This window comes from Lolium rigidum, chromosome 5 (assembly GCF_022539505.1).
Source record: "Lolium rigidum isolate FL_2022 chromosome 5, APGP_CSIRO_Lrig_0.1, whole genome shotgun sequence".
Classification (NCBI taxonomy): Eukaryota; Viridiplantae; Streptophyta; class Magnoliopsida; order Poales; family Poaceae; genus Lolium; species Lolium rigidum.
The window spans coordinates 193,398,111-193,412,104 of NC_061512.1; the positions used below are offsets into that span (position 1 = coordinate 193,398,111).

The 13,994-nt window shown below is 44.9% G+C and overlaps 2 protein-coding genes across 3 annotated transcripts; one reads left to right on the forward strand and one right to left on the reverse strand.

Moving 5' to 3' along the window:
- The first annotated feature begins 8,805 nt into the window (after nt 1–8,805).
- LOC124653869 (dihydrolipoyllysine-residue acetyltransferase component 4 of pyruvate dehydrogenase complex, chloroplastic-like) lies at nt 8,806–11,558 on the forward strand. Its single transcript, XM_047192930.1, has 6 exons — nt 8,806–9,791; nt 9,903–10,094; nt 10,196–10,283; nt 10,362–10,432; nt 10,541–10,624; nt 11,213–11,558. Exons 1-6 carry the CDS (start codon nt 8,967–8,969, stop codon nt 11,315–11,317), a joined length of 1,365 nt encoding a protein of 454 aa, XP_047048886.1. The 5' UTR covers nt 8,806–8,966; the 3' UTR covers nt 11,318–11,558.
- On the reverse strand, nt 11,535–12,487 carry LOC124653870 (heavy metal-associated isoprenylated plant protein 26-like). 2 transcript variants are annotated; one of them, XM_047192933.1, is made up of 3 exons: nt 12,336–12,487; nt 12,149–12,233; nt 11,535–12,017 (listed from the first exon to the last, which is right to left on the reverse strand). In XM_047192933.1, the coding sequence occupies exons 1-3, from the start codon at nt 12,345–12,347 to the stop codon at nt 11,830–11,832; spliced, it is 285 nt and encodes a 94-aa protein (XP_047048889.1). In that variant the 5' UTR covers nt 12,348–12,487; the 3' UTR covers nt 11,535–11,829. The 2 variants fall into 2 exon arrangements, with proteins under 2 accessions (XP_047048889.1, XP_047048887.1); XM_047192931.1 differs by having other exon boundaries at nt 12,149–12,236; nt 12,336–12,481.
- Nucleotides 12,488–13,994: the final 1,507 nt, after the last annotated feature.

The following is a 13,994-nucleotide window of genomic DNA, read 5'->3' on the forward strand; positions in this document are numbered from 1 at the left end:
GCGCAACACTTATCGTCATCTCCTAACCCCCGAACGTTCGAGGTTTCGGTTACGAAGTTAAGGCAAGCACTCATAAGGAACAGAAATTGCACCAGGTAGCATAAAAGAGTTACTGCCATAAATTTTAGAGGTAAACAACCAACGATTGTTTACAAGGAACACCGGAGAGGAGACACGGCCGCGTCGATGCCGAAGCATCATTCGGAACCGGAGAGCACCTCGTCTGCCTTGTCGACGGCGTCGGGGTCAACGCCTGATACGTCTCAAACGTATCTATAATTTCTTATGTTCCATGCTACTTTTATGATGATACTCACATGTTTTATACACATTATATGTCATATTTATGCATTTTCCGGCACTAACCTATTGACGAGATGCCGAAGAGCCGCTTGTTGTTTTCTGCTGTTTTTGGTTTCAGAAATCCTAGTAAGGAAATATTCTCGGAATTGGACGAAATCAACGCCCAGGGGCCTATTTTTCCACGAAGCTTCCAGAAGACCGAGGGAGATACGAAGTGGGGCCACGGGGCGCCGCCACACTAGGGCGGCGCGGCCTAGGGGGGCCCGCGCGGCCCTAGAGTGTGGGGCCCCCGTGACTCCTCCGACTCCGCCCTTCCGCCTACTTAAAGCCTTCGTCGCGAATACCCCAGTACCGAGAGCCACATACGGAAAACCTACCAGAGACGCCGCCGCCGCCAATCCCATCTCGGGGATTCGAGAGATCGCCTCCGGCACCTCTGCCGGAGAGGGGAATCATCTCCCGGAGGTCTCTTCATCGCCATGACCGCCTCCGGATCGATGTGTGAGTAGTCCACCCCTGGACTATGGGTCCATAGCAGTAGCTAGATGGTTGTCTTCTCCTCATTGTGCTATCATGTTAGATCTTGTGAGCTGCCTATCATGATCAAATCATCTATTTGTAATGCTACATGTTGTGTTTGTTGGGATCCGATGAATATTGAATACTATGTCAAGTTGATTATCAATCTATCATATATGTTGTTTATGTTCTTGCATGCTCTCCGTTGCTAGTAGAGACTCTGGCCAAGTTGATACTTGTGACTCCAAGAGGGAGTATTTATGCTCGATAGTGGGTTCATGCCTCCATTGAATCTGGGGGAGTGACATCAACCTCTAAGGTTGTGGATGTGCTGTTGCCACTAGGGATAAAACATCGATGCTTTGCCTAAGGATATTTGTGTTGATTACATTACGCACCATACTTAATGCAATTGTCACGTTGTTTGCAACTTAATACTGGAAGGGGTTCGGATGATAACCTCGAAGGTGGACTTTTTAGGCATAGATGCATGCTCGGATAGCGGTCTATGTACTTTGTCGTAATGCCACTGATTAAATCTCATAGTACTCATCATGATATATGTATGTGCATTGTTATGCCTTCTTTATTTGTCAATTTCCCAACCGTAATTTGTTCACCCAACATGCTATTTATCTTATGGGAGAGACACCACTAGTGAACTGTGGACTCCAGTCCAATTCTTTACATCTGAAATAAAATCTACTGCAATTGTTCTTTACTGTTCTTCGCAAACAATCATCATCATCCATACTATACATCTAATCCTTTGTTTACAGCAAGCCGGTGAGATTGGCAATCTCACCATTACGTTGGGCAAAGTACTTTGATTGTGTTGTGCGGGTTCCACATTGGCGCCGGAATCCCCGGTGTTGCGCCGCACTACACTCCGCCACCAACAACCTTCACGTGTTCCTTGACTCCTACCGGTTCGATAACCTTGGTTTCTTACCGAGGGAAAACTTATCGTTGTGCGCATCACACCTTCCTCTTGGGGTTCCCAACGGACGTGTCGACTACGCGCCATCAAGACTGTTTTCACGGCGCCGTTGTCGGGGAGATCAAGACACGCTTGCAAGGGGAGTCTCCCACATCCAATCTCTTTACTTTGTTTTTGTCTTGCTTTGTTTTATTTTATTTACTGCTTTGTTTGCTCTCTATATCAAAAACACAAAAAAATTAGTTGCTAGTTTTACTTTATTTACTGTCTTGTTCTCCATATTGAAAAACACAAAAAAATTAGTTACTTGCATTTACTTTATTTATCTTTTGTTTATTTCATCTTGTTTCCTCCTAAGTACACTCTAAAAGACATACCGGTAGGACGCGGGTCTATCATTGGGAAAGATAATATAGAAGATTTTTTCACTCATGTTAGTACAGCTGAAGATTTTGAAGATAGACACTTGGTAGAACTTGCTCCTACTTATGAAATTGATGTTGCTTCTTTAGTACACATGTTGGAAACTAAATTTGTTAATCTCAATCCTATAATTCAACATATGTTTCTTACACTCTGTGATATGGAGGAAGGAGGAAAGAAAGATTTTGTCTTAGAAACCCTTCTTAAAGAATTTGGTGGTGTAGCAAGAGAGGCTAGAAAAGTCTTTATTAAATATAAGATGCTTGGCTCTTATACCAACTTTGCTAGTACCCTTGAAAAAATGGAAAAAGATAGATTAAAGTGCACTAATCAAGTTAATTGTGAAGGGAAGATTAAGACAACAATACCTTGTAAGCTCCTAGGAATGCATGAAGCTCTAGAAAATAACTATGGTTGGCTTGTTCCTGAAGATTTGTTTGATGAGAATAGCAAGCCTAAGAATAATGAAAAAGGAGCCTCTGAAACTTACATAGATAAGATACAATGCATAGTTGAGAAAGCTCCAAACCCCTCTGTTGATGCTTCATCTCTTGACAATACTTGATTCACACTTTCTGCGCCTAGCTGAAAGGCGTTAAAAAAAGCGCTTATAGGAGACAACCCATTATTTTACTTCTGCACTTTTATTTTATATTTGAGTCTTGGAAGTTGTTATTACTGTAGCAACCTCTCCTTATCTTTATTTTATTGCATTGTTGTGAAGTAAAGTCTTTGATAGTAAAGTCAATACTAGATTTGGATTACTGCGCAGGAACAGATTTCTTGCTGTCATGAAATTGAGCCGCCCCGTCTGTAGGATATTTTAAAAAATCTGCCAATTTACGTGCGTGATCCTCAGATATTTACACATCTTTCATTCAATTTGGGCATTTTCATCTGAGAAAGACTGGTGCCTCAAAAAAATTCGTCTTTACGGACTGTTCTGTTTTGACAGATTCTGCCTTTTATTTCACATTGCCTGTTTTGCTATGTTTGATGGATTTCTTTGTTCCATTAACTTTCAGTAGCTTTGTGCAATGTCCAGAAGTGTTAAGAATGATTATGCCACCTCTTAATATATGAATTTTCAATTATGCACTAACCCTCTAATGAGATTGTTTTGAGTTTGGTGTGGAGGAAGTTTTCAAGGGTCAAGAGAGGAGGATGATACAATATGATCAAGAAGAGTGAAAAGTCTAAGCTTGGGGATGCCCCCGTGGTTCATCCCTGCATATTATAAGAAGAGTCAAGCATCTAAGCTTGGGGATGCCCAAGCCATCCCTTCTTCATCGACAACTTATCAGGTCATCTCTAGTGAAACTATATTTTTATTCCGTCACATCTTATGTGCTTTACTTGGAGCGTCTGTTTGCTTTTGTTTTTTTGTTTTTGTTTGAATAAAGTCGGATCCTAGCATTCCTTGTTTGGGAGAGAGACACGCTCCGCTGTTTCGTATGAACAAATATGTTCTTAGCTTTATCTTTAATGTTCATTGCGAAGGTTGAACTACTTCATTCATTGTTATATGGTTGGAAACGGAAAATGCCGCATGTGGTAAATGGTATAATGTCTTGAATAATGTGATACTTGGCAATTGTTGTGCTCATATAGATCATGTTTAAGCTCTTGCATCATGTACTTTGCACCAATTAATGAATAACTACATACAACTTGTTAAAATTTGGTTTGCATGATTAGTTTCTCTAGAGTCTAGATATTTTCTGGTTAAGGTGTTTGAACAACAAGGAGACAATGTAAAGTCTTATAATACTTACAATATGTTCATATGTGAGCTTTGCTGCACCTTTTATACTTGAGTTTGCTTCAAACAACCTTGCTAGCCTAGCCTTGTATTGAGAGGGAATTCTTCTCGTGCATCCAAATCCTTGAGCCAAATACTATGCCATTTGTGTCCACCATACCTACCTACTACATGGTATTTCTCTGCTATTTCAAAGTACATTACTTGAGTGGTACCTTTAAAATTCTATCCTTTGTCTTTGCAATATATAGCTCATGGGAAAAATAGCCTTAAAAACTATTGTGGTGAAGAATATGTACTTATGTGTTGCTTGTTGAGAGGTAACCATGTTTCTGGGGACGCCATCAACTTTTACACCTTTGTTGAATATCATGTGAGTTGCTATGCATGTTCGTCTTGTCTGAAGTAAGGGAGATTTTCATGATCAAATGGTTTGAGTATGCATATTGTTAGAGAAGAACATTGGGCCGCTAACTAAAGCCATGATCCATGGTGGAAGTTTTAGTTTGGACAATTAATCCTCAATCTCTTATGAGAATATTAACTGTTGTTGAATGCTTATGCATTAAAGAGGAGTCCATTATCTCGTTGTCTATGTTGTCCCGGTATGGATGTCTAAGTTGAGAATAATCAAAAGCGAGAAATCCAAGTGCGAGCTTTCTCCTTAGACCTTTGTACATGCGGCATAGAGGTACCCCTTTGTGACACTTGGTTGAAACATATGCTATGCAATGATAATCCATGTTAATCCAAGCTAATTAGGACAAGGTGCGAGCACTATTGGTAATCTATGCATGAGGCTTGCAACTTATAGGATATCTTATACATAACACATATGATTTATTACTACCGTTGACAAAATTGTTTCTTGTTTTCAAAATGAAAAGCTCTAGCACAAAAATAGTAATCCATGCTTCCTCTGCGAAGGGCCAATCTTCTACTTTATTGTTGAGTCGGTTTACCTATTCTTTCTATCTTAGAAGCAAACACTTGTATCAACTGCGTGCATTGATTCTTACATGTTTACCTATTGCACTTGTTATATTACTTTGTGTTGACAATTATCCATGAGATAAATATGTTGAAGTTGAAAGCAATTGCTGAAACTTATATCTTCCTTTGTGTTGTTTCAAAGCTTTCTACTAAGAATCTATTGCTTTATGAGTAACTCTATGCAAGTCTTATTGATGCTTGTCTTGAAAGTATTATTCATGAAAAGTCTTTGCTATATGATTCATTTGTTTACTCATTATCTTCATCATTGCTTCGAATCGCTGCATTCATCTCATATGCTTTACAATAGTATTGATCAAGAATATGATAGCATGTCACTTCAGAAATTATCTTTGTTATCGTTTACCTACTCGAGGGCGAGTAGGAACTAAGCTTGGGATGCTTGATACGTCTCAAACGTATCTATAATTTCTTATGTTCCATGCTACTTTTATGATGATACTCACATGTTTTATACACATTACATGTCATATTTATGCATTTTCCGGCACTAACCTATTGACGAGATGCCGAAGAGCTAGTTGCTGTTTTCGCTGTTTTTGGTTTCGTAAATCCTAGTAACGAAATATTCTCGGAATTGGACGAAATCAACGCCCAGGGGCCTATTTTTCCACGAAGCTTCCAGAAGACCGAGGGAAATACGAAGTGGGGCCACGGGGCGCCACCACACTAGGGCGGCGCGGCCTAGGGGGCCCGCGCCCCTAGCGTGTGGGGCCCCCGTGACTCCTGCGACTCCGCCCTTCCGCCTACTTAAAGCCTTCGTCGCGAATACCCCAGTACCGAGAGCCACGATACGGAAAACCTACTAGAGACGCCGCCGCCAATTCCATCTCGGGGGATTCAGGAGATCGCCTCCGGCACCCTGCCGGAGAGGGGAATCATCTCCCGGAGGTCTCTTCATCGCCATGATCGCCTCCGGATCGATGTGTGAGTAGTCCACCCCTGGACTATGGGTCCATAGTAGTAGCTAGATGGTTGTCTTCTCCTCATTGTGCTATCATGTTAGATCTTGTGAGCTGCCTATCATGATCAAGATCATCTATTTGTAATGCTACATGTTGTGTTTGTTGGGATCCGATGAATATTGAATACTATGTCAAGTTGATTATCAATCTATCATATATGTTGTTTATGTTCTTGCATGCTCTCCGTTGCTAGTAGAGGCTCTGGCCAAGTTGATACTTGTGACTCCAAGAGGGAGTATTTATGCTCGATAGTGGTTCATGCCTCCATTGAATCTGGGACAGTGACAAAGAACCTCTAAGGTTGTGGATGTGCTGTTGCCACTAGGGATAAAACATCGATGCTTTGTCTAAGGATATTTGTGTTGATTACATTACGCACCATACTTAATGCAATTGTCTGTTGTTTGCAACTTAATACTGGAAGGGGTTCGGATGATAACCTGCAGGTGGACCTTTTAGGCATAGATGCATGCTGGATAGCGGTCTATGTACTTTGTCGTAATGCCCTGATTAAATCTCATAGTGCGCATCATGATATATGTATGTGCATTGTTATGCCTTCTTTATTTGTCAATTGCCCAACTGTAATTTGTTCACCCAACATGCTATTTATCTTATGGGAGAGACACCACTAGTGAACTGTGGACCCCGGTCCAATTCTTTACATCCGAAATACAATCTACTGCAATTGTTCTTTACTGTTCTTCGTAAACAATCATCATCATCCACACTATACATCTAATCCTTTGTTTACTGAGCAAGCCGGTGAGATTGACAACCTCACTGTTACGTTGGGGCAAAGTACTTTGATTGTGTTGTGCAGGTTCCACGTTGGCGCCGGAATCCCTGGTGTTTCGCCGCACTACACTCCGCCACCAACAACCTTCACGTGTTCCTTGACTCCTACTGGTTCGATAACCTTGGTTTCTTACTAAGGGAAAACTTACTGCTGTGCGCATCACACCTTCCTATTGGGGTTCCCAACGGACGTGTCGACTACACGCCATCAACGCCGCAGGCAGAATCAAGCGCACGGTGTAAATACAGGACTGAGATCCAGTGCCCTGCCACAGGCAAGGCACGGATGAACAGTGCCATACCCCGCATGCTTGGCCATTGGATCAAAAACGAACGGCCAAGATTAAGTACTGTAGCAGCACTGCTGGGAAGCTACTGTAGCACGTACTGTGCACGGATCATGCAGCAAAATATCCTGTAGCAGATGTATTATAGATGTCCCTGTAGCAACCCCTATTCATATTCATCCAGCCGTCGATTCTCTATCCGACGTCCACAAAAGGAGACAGGGCACGGCACTGTTCATCAGTGCCTTGCCTATGGCAGGGCACTGGATCTCAGTTCGATTAGTTTGTATTTACGAACTGAGATCCAGTGCCCTGCCATAGGCAAGGCACTGATGAACAGTGCCGTGCCCTGTCTCCTTTTGTGGACGTCACCATAGGACATTTTCAAGCTCATGTTTGGTTGTCTGCAGTACCCACCACGTCCATGGGATGCAAGAAATCAGGTTGGATGATTGCACTAGGTATTGTTCGTAGCACACACGCTACTCAAAGCACCTGCTCGAATCAATAATTTCTGGCAAGCCAGTCTTGTTCGAGGCGCGGAGGGGAACACGGCTGCACGCCTGTTGGTAAGTTTTCACGAAATTAATCGTTCTCACATTCACCGTATCTATTTCACCTCGTATGTTTTGATCTACAAAACAGTTCTTCAATTTCATGACGAGCTCTACACAAACACACAATGCACATCGACAATCACATTCTCGCAATTGATTCCACGTTCCGTTTTGTTAACTATAACTCTTCAATTTTGTGTTTATGTTTGAACTTTTTGTTCAATCTCGTCAAATTCACGAGGCGGCCATTGTTGTGTACCACGCCACGCACCTTGAGCACGTCGCGACGGAGTTGGAGTGCTACGCGGTGTTGGCCGCACAACAAGCTGCGACGGCGGCCGCTGCATCCACAGTGCGCCATCCTCTGCCGTCCCTTCGATGGCCGGTGTGTCCTCTTCTATCGGCCCTTTGATGGACGCCACCAATTGGAGCATGGAGATGGACTCTGACTTTTGGGAGAACCTCGTCCGCGAGGTCGACAAGGAATTTGAGGATGATGGTTTCTGGGATGACTATATTGTTGAGTGGTGATCGAGTGTCGATGCCGACTGTCTAGTGCCGAGTCAGTGTCAAACTAGTGTCTGCAGCGTTCATGTATCGAGCTATGGATGTATGAACTATATGTATCGATCTATGGGCGTTCAATTATGTGTCGAAGTTTAAATTTTACTTCAAATATACCAAAGTTTGAATTCATATTTGAAATTTTGTAGCTCAGTGTCAAACTCCCTCCGTCTAAAATATAGGGTTTATATCTAGATACATTTATATCTAGACAAAATTAAGACAACTATTTTTAGACGGAGATAGTACATCATCTGCTGGAGAATTTTTAAAGGAGAGGTAATGTATTTTACTTCATCTAAGTTTTAAGAAAAAACAGATAATGTAAAAACAATAAAAAGAGCAAAAAAAAAATGCATCGTATGATGTAAATTATCTGTTTGCTCCAATGATGTGATCTTTTGTCGAGGACAAACCGGTGAGATACCCGACTCAACAACTGTGACGGAGACGGTAGACGGCGCGAAGAAGTTACCGACCAGGCGACCGCAAAGAGAGCCGTGAAAGTTCCATCGAACGGCCAGATTTTGTTGCTGTGTGGACCAGAGATCTTGATCGGACGGCAACAATAGAGTCCACGAATTACGGAACTAACCGGCACAGTGGCACCTTCCGGTTGGTCGGCGGTTGCCTTCACCGAATAACATTTCCTTTCCCCTTCACTGCGCCGCCGCCGCCGCCGCCGCGCTCGCCGGATTCCGCCACATTATTTTCCGCCCACGTCCTCCCGGCGCCGTCCCGCAGGCTCGCCGCTGCGGCAAGCTCCTTCGCATCTCGAAGTTTGCCACGACAAGCTGACTCATTTAGTCGGGTGATTGGCGCAGCCCGTGGGCCATGACGCCGATGGCTTCCCTCTCCCTCTCCATCTCCACCGTGCCGGGGCGCGCACGCCGTGCGGCGTACGTTCAAGCCCCTCGAAGGCGGCGCATGGCGGTGGTGCGGGCGAAGGTGCGGGAGATCTTCATGCCGGCGCTGAGCTCGACGATGACGGAGGGCAGGATCGTCTCCTGGACGACCGCCGAGGGAGACCGCGTCTCCAAGGGCGACCCCGTGGTGGTCGTCGAGTCCGACAAGGCCGACATGGATGTGGAGACATTCCACGACGGCATCATCGCCGCCGTCCTCGTCCCGGCCGGCGGGACCGCCCCGGTCGGCGCCCCCATCGCCCTCCTCGCCGAGTCCGTGGAGGATGTCGCCCTCGCGCAGGCGCGTGCCCAGGACCTATCCAAAGCCCAGGGCGAAGAGCCCCCTCCTCCCCATGCCGCCGCCGTGGCTCCACCCACCGTGTCTCCCGCTCCGGCGCCAGTGGCTGCGCCGACGAAAAGCATCGCCACGCCTCATGCCAAGAAGCTCGCGAAGGAGCACAGAGTGGACATCTCCAAGGTCGTCGGTACCGGGCTGAACGGCCGCATCACGGCGGCTGACGTTGAGGCAGCCGCTGGCATCCAGCCAAAGCCAAAGGCTGCTCCACCTCCAGCCCCTGCGGCTTACTCTGCGCCTCCAGCAGCAGTGCTGCCTCCGGTGCCTGGCGCGACAGTGGTACCATTCACATCCATGCAATCGGCGGTGAGCAGGAACATGGTGGAGAGCTTGTCAGTGCCAACATTCCGAGTTGGGTATGCCATCACAACTGATAAGCTTGACGCGCTCTATGAAAAGGTATCATTGCTATGGACCTTCCACAAAGTATTGAATTGCATAGCTCAATCCTCGTGATACTGCCCAGGTGTTCATGTGTGTGGTGACAGTTGATTAAAATGGATTTGATAGGTTAAGTTGAAAGGGGTCACAAAGACATTGTTGCTAGCGAAAGCCGTAGCCATGGCGCTCGCTCAGCACCCAATTGTGAATGCCAGCTGCAGGGATGGAAACAGCTTCAGTTACAACACTAGTATTAACATCGCGGTGGCAGTTGCCATCGAGGGTGGCCTTCTTACGCCTGTCTTGGAGGATGTTGATAAGGTACAAGCTTATTGCATTAGTTGTTTTTCTGATGAAATGCAACATTTTTTAGCATCCGAGTAAGTCAGCTGAAAAGCTCTAAACTAAAATTGACATTGCAGGTGGATATATATCTGCTTGCACAAAAGTGGAGAGCCCTGCTCAAGAAGACGCGCTTGAAGCAGCTTCAACCAAATGAGTACAGCTCAGGTATAGAACGTGTGTTCTGGTGTTTTGACATTTGTATTCATTGACACTCTGCTTACATGCTGATCTGCTAATGTATAGGGACATTTTCGCTGTCCAATATGGGTATGTTTGGGGTGGATAGATTTGATGCAATCCTTCCACCTGGTCAGGTTAGTTTTTTTCCATCACTGACCTGTCAGTACCAAACTACCAATGCAGATAAAATTGCTTTTGTGCAACATAAGAACTAAGTACTGCATGTAAATGGCTTGATGCAGGGGGCTATCATGGCTGTTGGAGCATCGAGACCTACTGTTAAAGCTGATAAGGATGGTTTCTTCAGTATCAAGAACGAAATGCTGGTTAGTGTGCTTTTCACATAGTTATAATTTTGATATATTGACTCTCTGACTGTTGTTTAATTTGGATACAATTTGGAGTGTGTCATAAGAATGCGACTGAAATTAATGCGTGCGAACCTAGCACATGTTGCTGAAGTATATTACTCCGTACATCATATCATATATAATGTGAGAGCACAATAAGTATGTAAACTTGGTTGGCTACCCGGAGGTGCTGCCTGAGCTGGCTTATCTAACAATTTGGTCAATTGATCTAGTTCTGAAACTGCAAGAACATTTGGGGTGTGTGGCCTCATTAGTCTTAACATTTTGAGTATGATATTAGTACCACTAAGTATGTTTTGAGGCAACTATCAAGGATACTGAGTGTCTCCTGATTTTCCTTAGAGGCTGTACATTCTCAGTACTAACCTACAATGGTGTGTTTCTTGTAAATCTTTTTCATGATCATACTTCAAAGTATCATTACCATGCCACAGACCACAGTTAGACCAAGCCTCCAGTTACAACCACATCCTTTTGTTTGGTGGTGGTAACATAACTCCCTTCAAGCGCAGCTCCTAACGAAGTTGCTTATCGCCTTTTCAGGTCAATGTTACTGCCGATCACAGGATTATATATGGCGCTGATTTGGCAGCGTTTCTCCAAACGTTTGCAAAGATTGTGGAGGACCCTGAGAGCCTAACATTGTAAGGAGAAGTTCCTCACAGGTGTTGCCTACACGTCCGTGATTTATCTTGTTCCAATTGGAACATGATGATAGTACTAATAATGGTATGGAGAATCCGCCGAGGTGTTAAAGATCGATGTAGAATAGCCACAGACAACTCTGTATACTGTTTCTTTCTTGGATGTAGATACCCTGATTCAGCAAACCATAAATAATCTACATTTCTTGGAGTGTTAATAATAATAATGCAAAAGATCTTTTTTACATTCAGAATGTCTGTTTGTGGCTTGGATGATGCTGGTTAGCAAGAAATCAAGGTTAAGCAGGGTTTCAGTGATGAAGTAAACCCATACAAGAATCTACATATCAAAATCATGAATATATAAGCGTACACACAAAAAGAGAGGTACTAAATCCTCTGAAAAGTAGGTTTCAGTTGGCAGTCGATGAGTTTCAGGTACTGAAGCTAGAGCAGCAGCATCCAGGTGCTGGTAGCAGCAACACAAGTAGCTAGCGTGGGAGGCGGGTGAGAGATTCAAGGCATATGCTGGGCCGCAGCGTTCTGCTCGTCGCCGGCCTGTGGCCCCATGGCCTCCCTGAGCTCCAGTATCTCGACGCGCCGGTTGGTGCGCTTCCTGATCTTGATGGCCACGTCCTGCGGGCTGAAGGCTCCGCACACGCTCACCCGGCCGTGCTTTCGGTCGATCAGGTGGCTCTCCAGCTCTGCAAAATTTGATTCAGATCAACACCCAGACAAGACAGATGACAACTTCAGGTGCGTGAAACCAGTACTGGCCAAGGTACAGGTTTGAGAGAGAGAGAGAGAGAGAGTGTGTGTGTGTACGACGTAGCACCTTGCATCTGTAGCAGAGCCCTCCTGATCTTCTGGTAGCACCCGTTGCAGTCTATGCTCATCCTGAGGGTCATGTAGTAGAACTGCTGCTGAGGACAGTAGACAGAAAGACATAGACCTTGTCAAACCTGCAGCCTTCCAGGCTGCAAGCTGCTCATATGTACATAGGAGAAGGGATCGGCCATTACCCTATACTCCATGAAGACGATGAGGCTGCTCTTCCCGGGCAGAGGCGCGGCGGTGTCGACTGACCGGAGAAAGCTTCAGGGTCTGGGGGAAAAGTTGCAAGGAAAGCAAGAACCTTAGGTGCAGACAGTATGGAATTAGCGTGGCCTAAGAGCCTCTTTATGGCCATCCGGTTCTCTGTTCCACTGTGGGCACGATGTGCGTTGTCGGAATCAGATTCTGCTTCCCAGATTTCCTTTGCCTTGTGTTCTTCGCCTTTCAAGTCCAGGTAGGGCCTGAAAACATATGCTCTCGGTATTAACTTATGCTTTTCAGTCTTCTTCCAGGCTATAGCTTGTACTTGACAGTTTACCTTTATGCATTTTCATTCGTTGCCGCATTAGCTATAGTTTACTGTCTGTCTGAAACTACAGAATCATATATGCAGCGAGGGGTAGCGGTAGTATTATATCAGTGTTCAATAAGAGATGGAATGCATAGATTTGTCAGCGAAGGACCTGTAAAAAGCTGCGACATGTACGTTAATCTATGTGAACATCTCCATGCTTTTCTGTATTCACTGGACTTTTCCAGCCTTGCATACACACCTAAGTTATGCGTTGTAGGCCACCGGATAACTAGCCGGCTAGTTTGACCTGCCAGTTTAATCAGGAAATTATGCAAGAAGAAAAGCAGCGATGCAGTGAAGTAAAAAATAGGATTTGGCCTCTAGATAGTGAAACTGGTCTCAACCTGCATGATGGTTTCCAGGATCAGATTCCTGAATCTGTTGCCCAGTTTGTGCTGCACCACCAACACCAAGCCAACAACCTACTCTACATGCCCGGATTCCTTCTTCACAGACAGCACCATCTACATAATGTAACGATAGGTAAACACCAAAGTTGAGGAGAAGAACAGACTATGAGACGAGTTTCTCAATTTATTCTACAGAGTACAAACACCACTCTGTCTGGAAGGGATTTAAAGAGCAGTACATCAAGATGGCAATGCGCAAAGTATTGAGAAATGGAATTCATGCATGAATCAAAAGTAAAGCTCAGCCTTCATATCCTGCTACTGATTTCATTCACCATCTGACAGGTCGATCATTGATGGCTTTGTGCTGGCAGGAGCCTGTTCATTGTTCTTGCATTCCTCTTTGACAGTCACTGAATTCACCGGCTCAGTATGTCCATTCAGGGCAGAGTTGCTTTCCTGGCTGCTTCCGTCAGAATACCCCATTAGGGGACCAGATCCTCTAGCCTTACGTTCAGCCCACTTCAGCACATTTTCAGACTTCAGAAAATTTGTAAGATCAACTCTACGACGCTTGGCATCAGGGAGTGCACCGCCAGCAACAGAAATGCCACCTCCCTCCTGACTGTATTGCAAGCTCACCTTGTCTCCAGACTGCAGTTCTAGCTCCTCAATGGAGCAATGGAGGATGGTTTTCTTCGCAGCTGGCTTTGCAGCTTCATACTCAACTTTCTCCCTTGATTGCAGCCTTGCCCTAGGCGCCGCCACTTCTGCCGATATGCCTTTAGCCTTCTGAGTAGATTGCTGGCTGCTGGTGTTCTGCCCCGCTGGCTTTGAAGATATGCCATCAACCTGCATTGATTCCAGGATTGCTATTGGAGGTACTGGTTTTGCAGATCGCTGACCCTTGAGTCCCTTAAGGA

What these genes read in the sequence shown, in the direction of transcription:
- LOC124653869 (XM_047192930.1), top strand. Translation starts at nt 8,967, where the DNA reads ATGACGCCGATGGCTTCCCTCTCCCTCTCCATCTCCACCGTGCCGGGG. An exon ending in ACCAAATGAGTACAGCTCAG is followed by an intron (nt 10,284 to 10,361) that starts GTATAGAACGTG and finishes GCTAATGTATAG; the next exon opens with GGACATTTTCGCTGTCCAAT. An exon ending in GTATCAAGAACGAAATGCTG is followed by an intron (nt 10,625 to 11,212) that starts GTTAGTGTGCTT and finishes TCGCCTTTTCAG; the next exon opens with GTCAATGTTACTGCCGATCA.
- LOC124653870 (XM_047192931.1), bottom strand. An exon ending in GGCTCTGCTACAGATGCAAG is followed by an intron (nt 12,018 to 12,148) that starts GTGCTACGTCGT and finishes CAAATTTTGCAG; the next exon opens with AGCTGGAGAGCCACCTGATC.